Here is a 16448-nt window from a genome sequence, read left to right on the forward strand (position 1 = left end):
TAGACAGAGTGTAAAGTTTAATTTTACCCATATGTGAAGCTGATCTTTGTTCAAAAGCAATTTTTTTTTGTTTGTTTTGCATTTCGAGCAAGTTCTTTGAATTCATATGATTTGGATGATATGAATTTGTAGGGTACATGTTAGTTCCTCATTTTACTCTTCCTATCGGTGTCATCTTACCTTAATCACATGAGATTAGAACTAGGATCACCACTTTGCTGGTAACTAAAAGAACTTTTCCAGTAAGGAGTTATATTTTCTATAAACTCTATTTAGGCATGACATTGCAGGTTTGGAGAAAAGGGAAGAAGCTTGATGAGGTTTCAAGCTGGAAAGTTCTAATGCAAGAGAGGGGCCCTGAAATGTTTGACTGCCTGATCTAGGAGAGGCGTAAATCCCCAAGAGTCACCTGCTTCACTCATTCCACTTTTCAGTGAGAAAAGAACTCAGTGATAAAATGGCAAAGTTAGTCAATTTGGGGGAAATGATGTGTGTATCTGCTTTAGGAATGTGTTTCTCCATATAAGAACACGTCTGAAATGTATATGAAAATTATGGACTATAAATGATTCATGGAGACCATATAATAGGGGCTATTGACCTAAACAGAGCTCAAGGAAAGTTCGAGTTAGGAAGTAAAAAGTGAGCTGCTATTTGAGGAAAGAGAGGAGATAACTTGGGATTTGTTAGGAGTGACAGAAGGTTCTAGACAGATGGTATGGAATAATCAAAGACAGAATGGACCAAGTAAAATCAAGAAACTAAGAGCCCACCAGGCTAGCTCAGAGAGCACAGAAAGATTGATTCAGGGAAGATCCTGCTGAGTCTTATAATACCTTTGGTCTTTAGCCTAAGAGAAATGAGTGTGGAAATACTTTAAAAAATGGAAATGTTACAATTAATTTTCTATTGCAAAATGAAAATTCCAGAGACTGGACTAAAGGGAGTTTAACTCAATGGAGAGAGAAAATTAGGAGACAAAGTTAGGAGCAATCCAGGCATGAGACGATGGAATGAAGCCAGAGCAGTGGCAGTAGAGATGGGGAGAAGTGAATGCACCGTAGATAGTTTGGAAGTACTAGGACTTAGTGGTAGTTTGGGTATGAGAGAGGAAGAGAGTTAATGCAGATTGTCAGTGATAACACCTAGGTTTACAGCATGTGCCCTAGAATGGATCATGGTGCAATAGTGGAAGAGGCTTTATTTTGGAGACATAGTTTTGGTTTTATTTGAACCACAGTAAATTTGAGGTACTTTGTGACGTAGAAATGGAGACATAAAATTGGAGCGGGATAAACTCGTGGAGTTCAGAGGAGCATTCTGGGCTGAAGACGTGAATCTGTAAATCCTTTGAATCTAGGGGATAACTGATTCCCTGAGCTTGAATGAGGTGACATGGGAAGAAAAGAGGAAGTAGAGAAAAATCCTTGGCCAGATCCTTGAGGAACTCCACCATTGAAACGCTGGGGAGAAGATAATAAATCCTGTTAAAGAAATCAGGTTAACATGGTGAGAGATTTAAGCAGAAAACCAGAAGAGGTGGATACAGAGGAAAAACTGAATGTTTCATGGCCGGGTGGGGGGGGGGGTGTCTTATGAATACTCAGATTCTGATAAAAGATCAACTAAGAAGAGGGTCAAAAATTATCCTTTTGATGCAATGCTGACGACCCGGGTGAAGGTGGTGAGGTAGGCAGAATAGGCAGGCGCTAGAGCGCAGTTGACTGGAAGTGAATAGACGGTAGAGACATGGAGAACAGCAGGAACACACAGCTCTTCTCCGAACTTGGGTAGTAAGAGGTAGGGGAGAGAAAGAGACGACTGGAACAGGATGTGGTATGTTTTGTCCTTCCAACGATTGAAAACTAATGAATACAATCCAATGAGGATGGAGAAATCGAGATGTGTGAGAGACAAGGGGTATGGTATATGGTAAACATCCTGAGAGAGTGAGATAAAGGACCCAATTCAAGAAAAAGTAATCGGCTCTGGAAAGTGGAGCCAGCTCTTCTACTGTAGGCTGAAGGGCTAGGAAAGATTATGTTTTGCATCAACATATAGGTAGGCTTGTAGTTTGTTAGACAGAGTATGAGGGAATTCTTGTCTAAATCTTTTTCTTTTCTCTATGTTTGAGCTAAGGCCATCTTCTAGTGGAGGGGCATGTATGTCCAAGATCTGAGGCTAGGGGAGAAAGTTTGAAAAACCTGTTACGAAGATTGGAAGGACTAGGTAACTAGAGAAGTTGTGGTTGTATTGCCAGACAGTGTTGAAGGCCCGTTTGAGTTTGCTGAATGAGAACTTACGGCATCATTCTACGCTGTGCATTATTTCTCAAGCTGTATTCAGCTCCTTGGGTTAAGGCACAGAGAAAGGCAATCACAGATTTTGACTAAGGTGGAATGGAGGATGTGGGTTTTAGAAAAGAAGAGTTCAAGAAATTGAGAGCCCTGGGTGGTACACGGGCCAGCCCTCTGAAAGTTGAAATCACCCAAAATGATGGTAGAGTTTGGGAGGAAAAAAAACCTGTTAACCTTGGGAAAAAAACAAAACAAAACCAAAACTTCCATAAAAGAAAGATTCTGAAGAGGCTGGTAGATGACAAAAAATCAGTAAGAGAAGACCATAGCATAGCTGAATTGTCTGAGCTTCCTGGAGGGCTTCTTGTGATTTTAGCAAAAGAATGGGGGGAGAATATCTGCAGGAAGCAACAGTGAAACAGGAAAGAAACCCCAAACCCTAAACCTGAGATTCATGGGCAGAGGAAGAAGGATAAATTAACAGCCACCACATGAGACATCTGCAAAGAAAGCAGTATCCTCAGGGGAAAGCTAGGCTTCAGGAAAGGCAAATACACGGTTGTTTACAAAGTCACGGTTGCAGAGAATACAATTAAAATGTGTGGATTTAGAACCAGGAGTTCCAAATTCCCGACACCCCATTTCTTTCAATAGGTGAGAGCTGCTATGAAGCAAGCTCCACTTTGGCTCTAGATGAATGCTTTAGAGATCATGGAGAAAAAAGGTTACGGATATCCGGCCACACTTTTAATTAATTGCTACGGGGGAGGCTGTTCAATTCTTTTCCGAGCCACAGATGAAATGAATAGCTGGGGAGTGCTGCAGAAGAAAGAACGGATTCTTTTTTCATGTACAAGAATGGCAACTCAAAGTATGAAAGCAGAAGAAAAATTAATGGAATTCATCAGCTTAACCTTGATTTACAAGATTCTGAGCGAGGACAGTAGGAGCTCCCTGATCGTGTGCAGTATCATTACTTTGGGCAAAGAGAAGCTGTCCAGACTTTGTGCAATTCGTAGTGAAAAGCAAGAGGTTCCCTGACAAGTGTGTTTATCAAGTCCATCTGCAGTGTTCTTTTGTACGCTAGGTTGCAGCCCTTGTCATTCTTCTCCATGCTTATTTAACATGATGGACTTGTTTGGCAAATCCTTCAGGTGGTGGGAGGACAGGAATCTTACTCTGGATCATAAAATAAAAGATAGTGGCCTCTCTCACTCACTCCACGCTTCGTTCTCCTTACCCTCCTTGATTGTCGTCATGGTGATTCGCAGGAAAGAAAATGGATGGCCATGAGATGTGGTCCTATGCGCCTGCTGATGATTTGCTCAGAGCAAATGGAGAGAGGATTCTGCTATAGTTGTCTGGTTTGACTTGAATTCTTGATCGGGGGAAAACAAAAGTTTGATGAGTCCTTTCATCTGCATCTCAGGGAATTTCAGTGTGTCCCACTGTTTCTGTGTTCAGATCCATCTCTCCCACCATGATGGTCAGTACCAGCCAGTAGCAGCTGGCATCTTTTAACTGCTATGGACACGTACTGTGCTAAGCAAGCACTTTGTGTTCATTTATTTCCCCAGCATTAGTCTGATATTATTTACTCGCATTTTCAGAATATGCAGCTGAGATTCAGGGATGTTAAATGATCAGCCCAGGATCACACAGCTCATTAGGGCAGAGCCTGAATTCTGGGTCAGATATATCCCTAGATGCTAGGTTCTTTTCAGGAACACTCTACATCAGCACTGCCCAACAAATGTAATGAGAGCCACATGTGAAATATTACACTTTCTAGCCGCTGTAGTAAAAAGTACAAAGAAACAGATGTAATTAATTTTAATTACATTTTTTATGAAGCCCATTATATCCAGAATATTACCATTTTAATATGTGATCTTTATTAAAAAATTATTGCTGAAATATTTTACATTTATTTTTCATACTAAGTTTTTGAAATCCAGCGTCTTTTACAGGTAGTGCACAAGTCAGCTGACTGGCCATTTCAAGGGCTTGATAGCCACCAGGGGCTAGTGGCTACCATCCTGGACAGAGCTGCTCCAGACTGTCTATGGAAACAGAGTTCTTTATGACATAGGGTTTGCTGAGTTTATTACAGGTTTAGCTTTGAGATGAGGACAAAGAGGGCTTCCTGTGTGTGCTGTTAGTCTCTGTAATATGTGATACAAGCTTTATAACACCCATCCTGCTCTCATCCCTTTCCTCTGAGTGGCAGAGGTAGGGGTGTGTGTGTGGGGGGGGGGTGTTAATTTCCACAGTAAATTCCCATAAAATGTATGGGCTCTTTAAAAAGTGCTTTATAATACAGAGTAAATGAAGCAAAAGCAGACTATTGCCATAGTCTATATATATATACACACATATGAGGGTGAGTCAAAGATTATCTCCACTCTGATTATATTAAAATTTCTGGTGGCTGCACCGTCTTATCAGGGCTTTCCGTTCAAGGCTACCCTCTCCCCAGTCACTGCTGTGCAGGTGTGAATGTGTTACATTAGTTCATTTGTAACTGCAGTGTGAGCAGAAATGGATGCCCCACTTGTGATTTGCACAAAAAAGAGAGCAGCGTGCAGTGATTCGTCTTTTGTGGCCTGAGGGCGTGCACATTCCCACACTTCTGCCCACACTGTTGACACGCTGCAAGAACTTCCTTTTGAGGTGTTAAAGCATCCTCCCTATAGTCCTGATCTCGCTCCACTGGACTTTCACCTGTTTGGTCCCCTGAAAGCAGCCCTATGAGGACGAAGATTCACTTCTGATGAAGAAGTGAAGACGGTGTATTCGTGGCTCACTGCTCAGCCTAAAATATTTTTTAATGAGAAAATACGAAGGCTTGTTGGCAGATGGACAAAGGGTATTGAAAAGCAAGGAGATTATGTCGAAAAATGATGTATTTGTCTTTTCTAAAAGTTAATTAAAATTCTACAGCCAGAACGAGGATAGTTTTTGACTCACCCTCGTGGGTTTGTATCCCCTTACTATCTGTTTTAACTTGAGTGATTAGTAAATCTCTGTGGAGCTGCCTTTTTTGTCTTTTACCTGTCCTTAAAGGATTTTTGAGAGGGCAAAATGAGATTATGCATTTACTATCATACCTGAAAAGCAGGAAGTGATTAATGTGGTAGCTATTGTTATACCTTATGTTCAAAGTTCTTGTATAGTTACTACCAAAAATCAGTATGAGCAGAGTCCCTAACTATGAATATAGCAGCACAGTGTACACTATATGGAAGTTACAAAACAACTTTACCAATAACCCACATCTCTTTGGGGACAAGGAACTTTTATACATAAATTGTAGTCGACCGTTCTCAACGTGAGGACTCGTTTCCTGTAGAGCTATTATACCAGTATCTATTTTGAAAGCCCTGAGGTAGTAACTGTCTCCAAATTTCTGCAGTATCTACCTTTAGGTTTGCAATTTGATGGGTCGAAAGAGGGGGGAACCTTTATATCTTTATATAATTGTAAGATAAGTAATTTTTATGCTTTTAATTTTTTATCCAAATGAAAAGTATTTTAATGGAATGTAAACAAAATCATCACCAACATTATCATAAAGTATTTGTATGAGCTTGGAGTAATTTTTATTACACATCTTCTTTTTAAAAAAATCCACTTATAAATTAATGTCATAGAAAATTCTTGGTTCAGCAGCCTGTGGTGGTAGATTTCAATATACCCACCTCATATGTGTCCAGCACCAGGGTACTAACAAACTCTTTCCACTCTGTTTATGACACCTAATAAAGGGCAGTCAACCATGGTGATATTACCATACAAGATCATTGAAGTCACACATAAATGTCTACCCATGTTGTTTTTAAAATTGAACAAACAGTGGTTATTTGTCATTGATGGACAAGTCACCCCACATCCATAATTTGCCTTCAGTCTCAATCACTGGTCTGTGGAAGATTTAAGGATATATCCATTTTCTTTTCCCTCTGAACTAATCTTTTTTTTGGTCTATCTATTCTTGTGCAGAGGTTACTACATAATAATTGTGCCTTTGAAGAAATCTCGTGGGAAATTTATCAAGCCGTGGGAGAGTCCAGATGAAATGGAATTAGATGAGGTAACTATGTGTTTGGGGCTGTGCCTTTCATTAATTATTTAATTTTTAAAATATACCTCTCCTCTCCATGGCGACCTTTCAGCATCTAATCTGGGTGCTGACTCCTACATGGCTGGCTGGTCAGCTGGCTACTTGGATGGTTCACTGCTATGGGCGTGTTAACCTCTTGGGATCCCAACAAAGAGCTTTTTGATTTAATTAAAAGACATTAAGCTGCTGTAAAGCTTACAACCTATCTAATCTTTGTTGGCTTTAATATTTTGCCCCTTGCCCCTTGTAAAACACGATGCAGAGGTGTGGAAGGTGAAGTGAATTGTCAGCAAAAACTTAATCACCATTGTTACAAATTCCAAGGTCCACTTCATTAGTGCAGTGGTAGCTGAGGCTGTTAAATATGCTAAGTTGCAATTTGCCCAGTAGTTTAACACTTGACCTACTATGTGTTCTTGACCAATTTCTGACAGAATTGCGCTGATTAGCACATATTTGCTTTATTTTACATTTTGTAGGATGTCAGAATCAAAAATGCATGTAACTTCAGGGGCAAACACAAATCACAGAATTTTGAGCAAAAAACAGAGCAAATACTGACTACTATGATTTTAATTTCTAAAATCTTATAACAACAATGGGTGCATTGGTATTCTTTTTGCAAAAAGAACATTTTTTTGAAAGTAAATACATAGACTATAGAACAAAATCTAATTTTTACATACTTCTGTTTAGATGAGAAAGCTGTGATTAGAAGTGTTAAGCCAAATCCCTAGAGCCACAGCAAGTTAATGGCCGGGGTTCACATTTTGAAATACTATGCAGGAGAGACTTTATGATTTTAACATGATTCTAGTTTGAATCAGTTCAGAAGTCAAATGAAAAGGTCTGCATTAGGGGAAATACGAGATTTTAATTTACTGAATTTGTTTACAACATTTTCTGTATCTTATAATCCAACCTGTTATTTTTAGGTATTTTCTCTCCCTCAAATTAGTGCATAGAAAGCAAGGAAAAGCAGAAATTCCAAAACTGCATTACAGGGAAGTGATGTTTATCTCATACATGTCTGCACTAAGGAGACTGTGATCTTGAGAGAGAAGGGCTGTTAGCTTCTTTTGGCAGACATATGTCATCCCTAGAAGTATGTTTCATCATCAGCCACTTCATTTATCTGAGTTAAACTTGATCAGGTTCAGAAAGGGAGATGAGTTCAAGGTTAGGACTATGCTTTTGTGTCACTGTTTAGTGATTAGATGAGCACTGAAGGAGTATAAAATGAGACATTTCAATAACGCTGTCAGGTAATCTATGTTATAAATTTTACTTTTTTCCTGCTGATAATAAAGGAACAAAATCATTTTTTATGATGTCAGAGGAGTACATTGGATATGTGAGTTGATGAGCTGGTCTATAAACATTTTGAAGCAAGGCATGTTTTACTTACAACTGACTAATCAGTTAATTCTGTCATATTCTTTATTATTTTAGTCAGTTCTCAGCTGAAATACAGAATTCAGTTGGAATTGGATTTAAAATGGAAAAACAACTTGTAAAAATCTATGAATCTTTCTACCTATTTAAAAAAAAAAAAAGTTTTCAAGGAATTAAGATCCAAGCCAAAAATGACATCAAATACTTTAAAAGAAAGCTTTCCTTACAAGTAGAGCCATTTGGTAGTAAGTAATAGGAAGTTGATTCTCTTTTACAGCCAGGTTTTAACCTCCAAAATGTACAGCAATTCTAATGGATTAAAGTATAGAGCTATGTGACATTGAACTTTCTTGCAATTAAATTCTATGGGTCTGTGCTGCTGATTCCCATAACAGAGGGTCATTTTAATCATCCCACAAGTTGTGGTGCATTAATCTGTATAATAGTTTGATAAAGAACATTTATTAATTCAAAAATTTTGGGTCAGGATGGGTTGTTTCCCACTTTTCTTACTGATATAATTGAGACCACATTGTAGAATTAATGGTGGAAGAAATAAGATATGCATTGACTGGAAAATGAAAATTATTTCTGATAAAAAACGAAAGCCCTTGATATATCTTCTGGAATTACCTCCAATACATCTTGTAACTATTGTGGAGGGGAACAAATGAAAGTAGGCTATGGCCTCACTTTGTGCTTACTCATCCAGTTTCTGATCCCTATAGGCAGGTTTTTTTTTTTTTTCTTCTTCCACCATAGATAATAAAAGCATTGTAGTAATTTTATCTATAGCTTGGTGCTGCCAGGTTTGACAAAGCAGTGTTCCTCTCTTAAATGTGTTTGACCAAGTGATTTTTTTAGAAAGGCCTATAATTCAAATCATTGAAACCCAATCATCGAATAGAATGGTGGCCTAAGGGGATTTCCACATGTATGCCTCGCATCTAGTCCTGTAAAAAATGGAAGGAGGCTTTCTAAACAGTCACTTGCAATGTTATCTTCGAGCTCATTTATCCTTTGTCTGGGGATAATCTTCACATAATAAATTCATAGACTGGAACTCTTAGTTGTCAAGGTCAGACTGGGCAGAGCAGACATTGATAGTCAAAATGAATTTTGGACAGAATGACTCCTAAAATGTTACTTATATTTAATTCAGGGTAGGTCTTGTAATATATCATAAGCTTTTCATCGCATTGTACTTCAAAGGCTTGCTGTAAAATAATGTGGTCATTTGTGGTTGTAACTTCAACATCCTGGCTCACTTCAGTGTCATCTGAGCACACTTGACCCATTTAAAGGATAACACAGGAAGCATCCTACAGAGATGAAAGCAACCTACAGGGGCAGGGTTGATGGTCCAGGTTTGACCTTAATGAATGGCAGCACTGGGTCTAAGGAGCACCAAAACACTAAAATATTTTAAAGTACTTCCTCCAAGTCTTCTAAAGAAACCCTAGCAAAAGGTACTCATAGGGATGACAGTGATATGGATGAATTATGACAGTTGCCTACATCTGAAATGTGAATAAAATCAAGGTAGGGTTTGATCAGTGAAGTAGAAGAGGGGACACAGTTGCATAAACAACTGATGGTAAATGTTTCTGATTAACCAACTTCAAAAAACATTTCAGCTCATCCACACTGCATTTGTCCTTCTCAAAGTAATGACCCATCATTTACTACATATCAACAGTCACCCATGTAGTGACTTTTCAAGTATATATTAAATATTTACATCAGAATTTTAAAAAATACATGTGAGAAGAATCCAGGAAAAAATGTCCAAGTTCGCATTTATCTGTGTTAATGAAAGCAGATGCACAAAAATTTTACATTTAAGTATCGATTGAGTTAAAACAAGATGATTAATTTAGCCTAAATGTTGCATTTATGTTTCTTTGATATTGTACAGCCATTAAATATACAAAAATATGGTTGGAAAAAATCTCTTACATGTAATTTCATTTTATTTCACCAGTTGAATCCAATACTGTCACTTTCTACTCGGCCTCAGTTTCCTCCTTTATAAAATGGGGGTAATAATAACCTATCTCATAAAGTTTTTAGGAGTAAGTGAACTCAGCCGTGTTTGAGTCTCCTGAGAGCAGTGGCTGGCACATAGTAAGTGCTTAACAAAGACAAGTATCATTGTTGTTACCATCATTATTATAAGAAAACCTAAATATGACGACAGGATTGAAAGATGGTGCTAGGTTTCTGGACTTGCTTTATTGCAACTCAGTTGATCCATCATTGATCAGTCTACCTGAATTTAGCATCGACTGGTCCAAATTCGTGAAACAAGTCTACTGTGGTTTTCATCAAAGAGCTCACATTTCATGCAATTTTAGTTGTATCAATAAACTCAAATTTAACAGAAAATTTGAGAACATTATAAATGATTCAGTAACATTGGCACAAATTATCTATATAACCAACGGAGTGATTTTTACATTTTTAGATGATAATTTTGACCAGCTGAGCACATTTACAACTCTGTGTTGGAGGGACTATAGAGTACCATCAGGTTCCTGACATAAGGATTTGGTGTGTGTCATGTATACAGTCTGCAGCCATTATTATTACAGAAGCCTGGCCTTCATTGCACCAGTGTCTCAGATACATAGTCTTTCCTATAGAGCTAGTAAAACAAATCAGAATTCTTTCAAAAAACCAGTTAAGTTGTTCCTTACATCAAAAGGCATCTGAGGCTGCTGTAAACTTCTTTTTCTCTGTTAAGCCCTATGAAATACCAATATTTAATGGAAGCAGACAGAGATACCTAAAACATCATTTTAAAATTGTCATGAAACATCATTAACGTGAATGTCTCCTAATAAAAGAGTGAACGCAAAACAACAGAGTATCAGACCATAATTTGTACTTTTTTTTTCTTGTAGAAATACGTGAAGGATTTGTATGTGTACATGTTTGTGTTTGTTTTCTCTGGGGAAAATTATTTTTTCTCTATCCTGCCTTTATCCCCTGGCAAGATAATTCAACATCTGCAGGGAGCTATGAGCTCCAGAAAAACTTGATGCCATGATAAATACAAGGAATTGTACCCCAAATGGTTAATCAAGGAGCCAAGTCAGGCGAGAAATTGTTAAATAAGTGGCAATGTCCGTTTAAAATATGTCAATTAAAAATTGGTCATCGGATTCTATTTCTGCTAAGGAGGGAATATACATCATACAAGTTATCTACTTACTAAAAGCAATCTAAAATGGTACTAATCTCTCCAAAATGTTGGGCTTTGAAAATTTTGATGGCTTTATCTGAGGTTACTACTCGTTTAATAAGTAACACTGGTAAAGCCTGCATGACAGGCTTTTGTGAATCAAGCTGATTTTTTTCCATAAACAAGTTATAATGCATTCTTGTCCTTTGAGAGGATTTCATTAGAGTGGACAATGATGTGAGCTACCCGTAAAGGATCTAATTGCCCTGTGTTTATAGCCTGAGCTTTGCAGTCACAATTCAGTGCCTTACCTTAACAGCAGGACAAACATTTGGAAGAGAGAGAGACTGAGATCTAGTAATGCTGACATACCACATGAAATGTGGACACATTGTCTTTAGGTTGTTCCCAGCCCCGAATTAATTTCTCCCATTAAACTGTCATTAAGTTGGGTTACAGTTGTTTACATGTCTTTCTCTGTTTCCCACTTTTTTTCCTTAAGCTGCTTAAAGAGATATCTAGGAAACGCAGAAGCATCCGTTATGGGAGAGAAGTGGAATTGAAGCCATATATTGCCGCTCATTTTGATGTCCTTCCCACGGAGTTCACCCTGGGGGATGACAAACATTATGGTGGATTTACAAACAAGCAGCTCCAGAGTGGTCAAGAATATGTCTTCTTTGTGTTAGCAGTGATGGAACATGCAGAGTCTGTAAGTTCAATGTGATGGCATCCATCTGATTTCCTATAGTATTCTTACAAATTTTTCAACAGAATATGGTCATTTGGGGATACTTAAGCACATGCATCCTAATTGTTTCTTATGAGATTTCGTTAACTTAAATGTAGTAAAGGCTGCCTACTCTGAACATTGCTGAGTAATCTGCTTGAGATTTCATTACAAATAAGGCTGTGTCTCTAATGACAGGAAATGTAGGTGGGCTTCTAGTTTATGAAGTGCCAAATTGATGGGGCATGCTTGTTTTTTTTTTTGGGGGGGGGGGTGCGTTTATATCTCTTAATCCCATACCCCTATCTTGCCCTAACCCCCTTTCCACTCCCGATTGGTAACCACTGGTTTGTTCTTTATATCTGTGAGTCTGTTTCTGTTTTGCTATATGCAGTGGGTTGTTTTGTTTTTTAGATTCCATATATAAATGATATCATACAGTAATTGTCTTTCTCTTTCTGACTTATTTCACCAAGCATCATTCTAGGTTCATCCATGTTGTTGAAAATGGCATACTTTAATCCTTTTTATGGCTGAGTAATATTCCATTGCATATACAGATCACATTTTCTTTATGCATTCATCCGTTAATGGACACTTGGGTTGCTTCCATATCTTGACTATTGTAAATAATGATTCTATGAACATTGGGGTACCTGTATCTTTTCAAATTAGTGTTTTGTTTTCTTTAGATATATATACCTGGGGAGTGAGATTACTGGATCATATGATAGTTCTATTTTTAGTTTCTTGAGGAACCGCCATACTATGTTCCATAGTGGCTGCACCAATTTACATTCCCACCAACAGTGTATGAGGGTTCCCTTCATTCCATGTCCTCTCAAACATTTATTTGTGGTCTTTTTGATGATAGCCATTCTAACAGGTTTAAGGTAATATCTCATTGTGGTTTTGATTTATATTTCTCTGATGGTTAGAGATGTTGAGCTTCCTTTCGTGTGCCTGTTATCTGTATGCTGTCTTTTGAAAAATGTCTGTTCAGGTCTTCTGCCCATTTTTAATTGGGTTGTCTGTGTTTTTGATATTGAGTTGTATGAACTGTTTATATATTTTGGATATTAAGTGCTTGTCAGTCATGTTATTTGCAGATATTTTTCTTGCATTCAGTAGGTTATCTTTTTGTTTTGTCGATAATTTCCTTTGCTGTGCAAAGTTTTTAAATTTAATTAGGTCCCTTTTTGTTTACTGTGTTTTTGCTTTTATTTCTTTCTTTATTTTGCCTTTGGAGAGCGATCAAAAAAAAAGATTGTTACAATTTATGTCACAGAGTGTTCTGTCTATGCTCTCTTCTAGGATTTTTATGGTTTCAGGTCTTACATTTAGGTCTTTAATCCATTTTGAGTTTATTTTGTATATGGTGTGAGGGAATGTTCTAGTCTCATTCTTTTATATGTAGCTGTCCAGCTTTCCCTGCACCACTTGTTGAAACGACTATCTGTTCTCCATTGAATACTCTTGCCTCCTTTGTAGCTGAATAATTGATCGTAAGTGCATGGGTTTATTTCTGGAGTGTCTATTCTTTTTCATTGATCTATGTTTCTGTTTTTGTGCCAGTACCATACTATTTTGATTACCATAGCTTTATAGTGTAGTCTGAAGTCAGGGAGCATGATTCCTCCAGCTTTGTTCTTTTTTACTCAATATGATTTTGGCTTTTTGGAATCTTTTGTGGGTCCATATAAATTTTAGTGTTATTTGTTTTAGATCTGTGAAAAATGCCATGGGTAACTTGATAGGGATTGCATTAAATCTGTAGCTTGCCTTGCATAGTATGGACATTTTACAATAGTAATTCTTCCATTCCAAGGATGTGGGATATCTTCCCATTTCTTTTTATCATTTTCAAATCCCTTCATCAGTGTTTTATAGTTTTCAGAGTATAGGTCTTTAACCCCCTTGGTTAAGTTTATTCCTAGATATTTTATTCTTTGTGATGCAGTTTTAAATAGGATTGTTTTCTTGCTTTCTCTTTCTGATAGTTCATTATTAGTATATAGAAAAGCAACAGATTTCTGTATTTTAATCCTGTATCCTGCAACTTTACTGAATTAATTTAGTAGTTCTAATAATATTTTTGGTGGATACTTGAGGGTTTTCTATATGCCATCTCCATATAGTGAGTTTTACTTCTTCCTTTCCAATTTGGATGCCTTTTATAGGGATGTGGTTCTTAAGACGTTTTGATGTGATACATATCTGGATAGGAGGGCGACAGCCATCATTGTTCATCTCCTTCCTCATCCTCTTAGAATGACTGTTCTCAAACATATATATAAGTATATATATATTTATATTATATATATACTTATATATATTTTATATATGTATGTAAAATATTAGGTGTGTTGCATAATACCTAATAGACTTTAGCCTATGTGATTACAGTAGGAACTGACAAGCTCTAAGATTAAACATAGTATGTTTTCAAGTATTTGAAAGTATTGATTGGGGGGTGATTGTATGTATTTTATTCTCCTGTAACTGCCAGTGAGCCCATAGTGCTTTCTGCCTAGGTTGAAGAGAAGTTCTATCTAGGAAAAGGCAAGCATAGACTGCATCTGAAATTACAGCTATTTACCAGTGACTTTATCAGTGAAAAGCCAAGAAAGTTAGAAAATAATTCAATAAAACAGAGGATCCTAAGGTATTCTAAATAATGAGTTGTCTTCTTTTATGGAATTCATCTTGCTCTTATGTAGTTTTGTGCTTCAGTTGCTTTGAATGTTAAAAACTGAGAGAGAGAGGGAGAAATTGTAGATGGGAGGGAGGGGGATTATGATGTGGCTCTTCATGTTAACATTTAATATACATCTTCTAAACTATATCTTTCTAATGGGGCTTAAAACTGACAGGTGCAGCAACTAGGTTGAGCCAGTCCCTTCCCCGATATAGGAAGCCTGAGATATATCAAAGATTTCTCCGCATCAGGTGTTAGCCTGTACAGTGGGGCTTCTCTTCAAATGGCTGAAGGAATTCCCTCGTGGAAAATCAAAACACAAAGACAGCCTTTCTGTCTGGTTTACCTTTGTGCACAGGATGTCATTTGAAAACAAAGTGACGGGCTTCCTGGAATTTTAATGCACGGATGTGCTTTCTCTTTCTAGTTGAAGGTTTTAAGGCAGAACATCAAGGGAATGGAATGTTGGAATCATCTTTTTCTTTTTTTAATGACTTTTAGATATTTGAAAGAAATTTTCTTTAAATAGCTCTAGAACGTTTCAGAAAGCATGTTCAGAGCATTGAGGTAGATCAGAGAATCCAGCAAAAAGGAATCTCATCAGGTCATGCACTGTCAGAGACTCTGGTTTCTAATGTCTCCCAAATGTTTCTGCTCGTATTGCACTGTATCACCATCGATGAATAGTTTACCCCTTCCCTTAGTATGTCATCTCACTGTTTCATTAATTGTACGATTAGGATTTCTTTCCAAATATATATTGTCTAAACTGCCTCTTTTCTCCATCATCTTTTTCAACATCACTCTCAAAGCTAACAGTATTTCCTTTCTGTTTTCTATGTGCGTTCTGGCCAGCATTTATAGACGAGACTTGTATCCAACGAGTATAATGCTCTTAGTGATCCAGCCTTTTGTAAACTTCAGATTTTCATGAGTGATTGTTAATGTGGATGATCATTGTAAGGGTGGTATGATAATTTACATACAAAAAATATCCACCTTCCCCCCAGTGACATGAGCTGCCCCCCAATGACATGTGCTTTCCCCCAATTAACTGCCTCATTATGAATATCAAGGACTGGTTTAGAATAACCAAACGTTTAATCTTTTCCATTACCCCCACATACTGAACAAATTCTACTTTTCATACGGCTGATATCATTTTACAGTTTTGTTTTCATTTTCACATGTCTCTGTTTCCTGATTTGGGTTGGAAATCTATGTACTCTGGGAAAAACCTCTGCTTAGATTGCCATCTTGGCTAACCAAGATTATTATCGCAAAGGCTCTTGGTAAAGAATTTCAAATCAGAGAGTTGTGCTTACTTTAGTCTCCCAAACAATTTGAGTGTGACCTACAAAATGGAAAGGAGAAAATTTAAACCAAAAGAAACAATTATATAAAGAATCATGTTTCTTGGATAGAGAGTATATTTGCCAAGTCCTTTGTGTAAATCCTTATACTGTACATACCTTTTTTTTTATCTGCTTCTAAGAAGGTTAGAAATATATTGAGGTTCTTTTTTTCTTCTTTTGATGCATTAGAAAATCTGAAAGTCTAGTCAATTTCTTTCCTGGACATAGTAAGGAAAACGCGAAGGGAGGATAGCATACAAGCATTTAGTGGGCATGTGTTCTCCAGACTGCTGAGCATGTCCTACTTAAATTCAGAATAAAGGCCCTAATTTTTTTTAAATGCAGACTGAAAATAATTAAATGTAGTAACTGATCATGGAAAAATGGATATACTCTCTCATGTTTTAATAATGTCAGCCATTTGAAAAAAAATATGAGCATTTTATTTTATTCAACAAAGATTTTCTGGGAACCCACTAAATGCAAAGCTCTGTACTTGCTACTTTAAGCATACAAACACAAATGCATGTGTCTTTACCTTTAAGGAGTTTGTAGTTTCATTAATGAAAATAAGGCATGTACACAAATATAAAACCAAAATAGACTGGCCAATACCATTAAAAAGCAAATAGGACTACTAGAAATTGGTAAAATTACTTTTAC

At 37.2% G+C, this 16448-nt stretch overlaps 1 protein-coding gene across 1 annotated transcript in view; it reads left to right on the forward strand.

Annotated features, from left to right (window-relative positions):
- The window catches only part of PTPRD (protein tyrosine phosphatase receptor type D), a 397884-nt gene that overhangs the window by 242693 nt on the left and 138743 nt on the right, over nt 1–16448 (forward strand). Inside the window, exons 20-21 of the mRNA XM_057723096.1 lie at nt 6300–6390; nt 11505–11714. Of these exons, the coding sequence (XP_057579079.1) occupies nt 6300–6390; nt 11505–11714 (301 nt within the window). The remainder of the gene's footprint in view (nt 1–6299; nt 6391–11504; nt 11715–16448) is intronic.

This window comes from Hippopotamus amphibius, chromosome 2 (assembly GCF_030028045.1).
Source record: "Hippopotamus amphibius kiboko isolate mHipAmp2 chromosome 2, mHipAmp2.hap2, whole genome shotgun sequence".
Classification (NCBI taxonomy): Eukaryota; Metazoa; Chordata; class Mammalia; order Artiodactyla; family Hippopotamidae; genus Hippopotamus; species Hippopotamus amphibius.